Source organism: Perkinsus marinus (genome assembly GCF_000006405.1).
Source record: "Perkinsus marinus ATCC 50983 genomic scaffold scf_1104296969090, whole genome shotgun sequence".
NCBI classification, from domain to species: Eukaryota; Perkinsozoa; order Perkinsida; family Perkinsidae; genus Perkinsus; species Perkinsus marinus.
Genome location: NW_003202922.1, coordinates 317551 through 320608, shown reverse-complemented (window position 1 = coordinate 320608; position 3058 = coordinate 317551). Strand labels below are relative to the sequence as shown.

The window sequence follows — 3058 nt, the reverse complement described above, 5'->3', positions numbered from 1 at the left end:
ACTTGCTCTTACGACTTTGAATCACAGTTCAGCTACAGAGAAAGGATTGCACAATCATTGCTTGCTGACAACAACAAACATCCTCGTACAAAATTTTACGGGTACCGGGTGTTTACGAAGAATAACTTATGAGGAAAACTTCTTAATGAGTTTATACATTGGTAGCGCCGTTTAGAGGCTCAGTCATCGACACTTCCTTGCGATGAGTAAAACCCCAAATGCCGAAGATAACAGCAACTGCGATCAGATATAGACCAACAACGAAAGCAATGATGGACGTGAATCCATGTTGCACGCCACCACATGTGAACAGGAGACCGAGATAGAGGTAGAACGAACCACGACCAAGGAGATGACTCAAGAACTTCGCTTGAGAGAAAATGACCTTGGAGAGTTTCGATCCGGGGAACAACTCTATGAAGGTCAGAGCGATACCAAATATCATAAAGAATACACCGAGAATATAGGACAGAGGATTAGTAACCATGTTGAAGAAGTTGAACATACTCAGCAAGCCGGCAACGAACGTAGCAAGAGCAGCCAATACGCCTAGAATACGAATCAAAGCGTTGCTGCCGTTGGTAGTGTCGGACCAAGCTCGAGAGATCTGAAAGAAGTAACTGCATGTACGTATCGAATTGCAGAATGGCCTACTTTCTCTTTCCACGTCAGGTTTGGTTTCATACCGGGAGTAGAAGTAACAGCGGTCATTATGGAAGATTTGAACGAGTTTTGAAATTCAGATACTGTCAATAACCATACCAATAAAACCCCTCTAAATATTCTACACAAACTCAAACAGATATAACGTGACGGCACCCGATGTAAGATCAAAGAATTTGAAAGCCCTCACCAAAGCTAAAGAATTTTTACTCAATCTTGAGTTGGCTAACACTACTAGCGTGGCAGACTTCGCGTCAGATACAATCGATTACAATGGCGTAGCAAGTGCGACGTGTGACGCATTCATGTTACACACTTCATTGAACAAATTTGTATCCTCATGGACACGAACACAACAACTACAGCCAAGCCTTCCTTCAAGGATAAGGTAGCGAACCATTCACGTTATAGTGGCCGCCCAGACGTTGCAAGTTGGAAGTTGAAAATTGGTCTCCTCTCAAAATTTTCATTGAAAACTACTCTTGGAAACTTCCTTTATTATACGATCCGGACTCCAGAGCAGCGAGCTTCTGCGTTGACTGTATTTTTCCATCTATTCAGGCTCGATCAGCATGGAGTGGTCTCATTGGCGAAGACTCCAACCCTATAATGAAGATTGCTGGAATCATTGCGGCCTTCTTAATCGCTCTCATCGCCTTCTTCGGCTTCTTCAGATTCTTCAACATCGTAAGATCACAGTGATATACCCGAATCACACATTTATGTTTTCCAACTAGTACTAGTAGTAGTAGTAGTAGTAGTAGTAGTAGTAGTAGTAGTGGTAGTAGTAGTAGTAGTAGTAGCGGACGTCAATCCTCCCTTGTCACACGTCCTTTCTCAGGTGCTTAGCCCACTATCATACATGTTATCCATATTTTATATAATAATTGGACTCGCTCTCCTAGCAGTCGAAATAGCTCCAACATGGTTCTTATCAAAATACCTGCTGGAGTGGGCACCTTTCCTTGGTACCCTCATAGGCCGAGGTTTGGTGTACCTCTATATAGGGCTGCTCTATGTAACAGGCGGCGCCCAAGCCGGAGTTACCTCTTGGACCTACCTGATCATCGGCATCTATCTACTTGTGGTAGCAGTAGCCAACTTCGTGATCGGTTACATCGAGAGCAGGGGAACTCCCATGCCTAACAGCAACGTGTAAATACGTTGGATCACTTGGAACACTCAAGATGCTTCTGCTGTAAGCGTTTTCCTGTGAGTATAAATACCCTCGAAGACGATTTTCATGGTTTAAGTTGCGCTGTTGTGCTCGGAAATGAAATTTTTGTGGCTAAGAACGTACGTGATATCACCGCTGTCACCTTCCAATGAACCACAAAATCGTGATCCCATTCGGTTTGATTCACGCTCGTTTTCCCTGCGCATAGTTTTCCGATCCTTGTACGGCTTTATATAGTGAGTACTTGTCGATATCAATGGTAGCACCGCAATCATCAACTATCGGGGCCCAGAGCTTCACTCCAGGCGAGCGTCCTCAGCCAACTGGCTTTAAGGCAAGGGTAAGAACATGGTCATCAGCAGTAACTTTCTCGAGGCCATCCTAGAGGTGTGTAGGTACAGAACTTGTGGAGTAAAGCCATTGATGGTGACCCCTTCTTTATACGTATCCTAGGGTGCCTGGCGGCTATCGGTATCATTATAGTGTCGATACTCAGTTGCTTCAATTTCGCTAACTCGGTAAGTGGGGTCATAACACGAACTGTGCTTGTGGGCTTGTTTAGGATCTTTTACTCTCTCGCAGGTCCTCAACCCGCTAACCTACATCCTTATAGTCTTCTATCTAATATTCGGCATCATCCTCTGCTTCATCGAGATTCTACCAAGTTCCGGTATCACGAGTTGGTTCATCGAACGCGCCACCTTCCTGGGGACTCTTATGGGCCGAAGTCTGGTGTACCTCTACCTGGGTCTTCTGTTCATCGGTGGCGGCTCGCAAAATGGAGCTTCCTCATGGGCTTACATCGTACTTGGAATCTATCTCGTTGTTGTCGCGATCATTTTCATGATCACAGGGTGGAGGATGAGGTCTAGCAGAGAGACCAACTCCTTGCCAAACAGTCGGGTGTAGAAGTCTACTAGTATCGATCTATCACGTCGCAGCTAGTCGTATCGGTCTCAATGACTTTTTTGTATCATCCTGTCTTAGTTTTCAAGAATTGCTCAAGTTGTGTTGGTCAGTCTCCAGCTAGCTCGGTTTTTCACGCTATAGTCTCGCCGCTGTCGGTGTGACAGTTCACTATCCACAAAGCGCAAGAAGTGGCTCGGCTGTTGATGTTACTTAACTTTGAAGTCGGAAATTGAGTTCGGGTGGCGACAGGAAACCTCTGCTCTTAGAAATTCATCGTTGGTGATGTTGTTTTATGAGAGATTGAGTAGA

General features: G+C 45.0%; 3 protein-coding genes across 3 annotated transcripts; 2 read left to right on the top strand and 1 right to left on the bottom strand.

Annotated features, from left to right (window-relative positions):
• Window positions 1–151: 151 nt before the first annotated feature.
• Window positions 152–711, bottom strand: Pmar_PMAR002926 (conserved hypothetical protein; the record flags this gene model as incomplete). Its single annotated transcript, XM_002768092.1, has 2 exons — window positions 152–607; window positions 655–711. 2 exons carry the CDS (start codon window positions 709–711, stop codon window positions 152–154), a joined length of 513 nt encoding a protein of 170 aa, XP_002768138.1.
• A 291-nt stretch (window positions 712–1002) lies between these two features.
• Pmar_PMAR002925 (hypothetical protein) lies at window positions 1003–1914 on the top strand. Its single transcript, XM_002768091.1, has 3 exons — window positions 1003–1051; window positions 1225–1350; window positions 1505–1914. Exons 1-3 carry the CDS (start codon window positions 1004–1006, stop codon window positions 1820–1822), a joined length of 492 nt encoding a protein of 163 aa, XP_002768137.1. The 5' UTR covers window position 1003; the 3' UTR covers window positions 1823–1914.
• A 182-nt stretch (window positions 1915–2096) lies between these two features.
• Window positions 2097–2749, top strand: Pmar_PMAR002924 (hypothetical protein; the record flags this gene model as incomplete). Its single annotated transcript, XM_002768090.1, has 3 exons — window positions 2097–2180; window positions 2236–2358; window positions 2423–2749. 3 exons carry the CDS (start codon window positions 2097–2099, stop codon window positions 2747–2749), a joined length of 534 nt encoding a protein of 177 aa, XP_002768136.1.
• Window positions 2750–3058: the final 309 nt, after the last annotated feature.

Excerpts from the sequence above, each read along its gene's own strand:
- Pmar_PMAR002925 (XM_002768091.1), top strand. The coding sequence starts at position 1,004 with ATGGACACGAACACAACAACTACAGCCAAGCCTTCCTTCAAGGATAAG. Across the intron at positions 1,052-1,224 it reads AGCCTTCCTTCAAGGATAAG|GCTCGATCAGCATGGAGTGG; the intron begins GTAGCGAACCAT and ends CCATCTATTCAG. Across the intron at positions 1,351-1,504 it reads TCTTCAGATTCTTCAACATC|GTGCTTAGCCCACTATCATA; the intron begins GTAAGATCACAG and ends GTCCTTTCTCAG.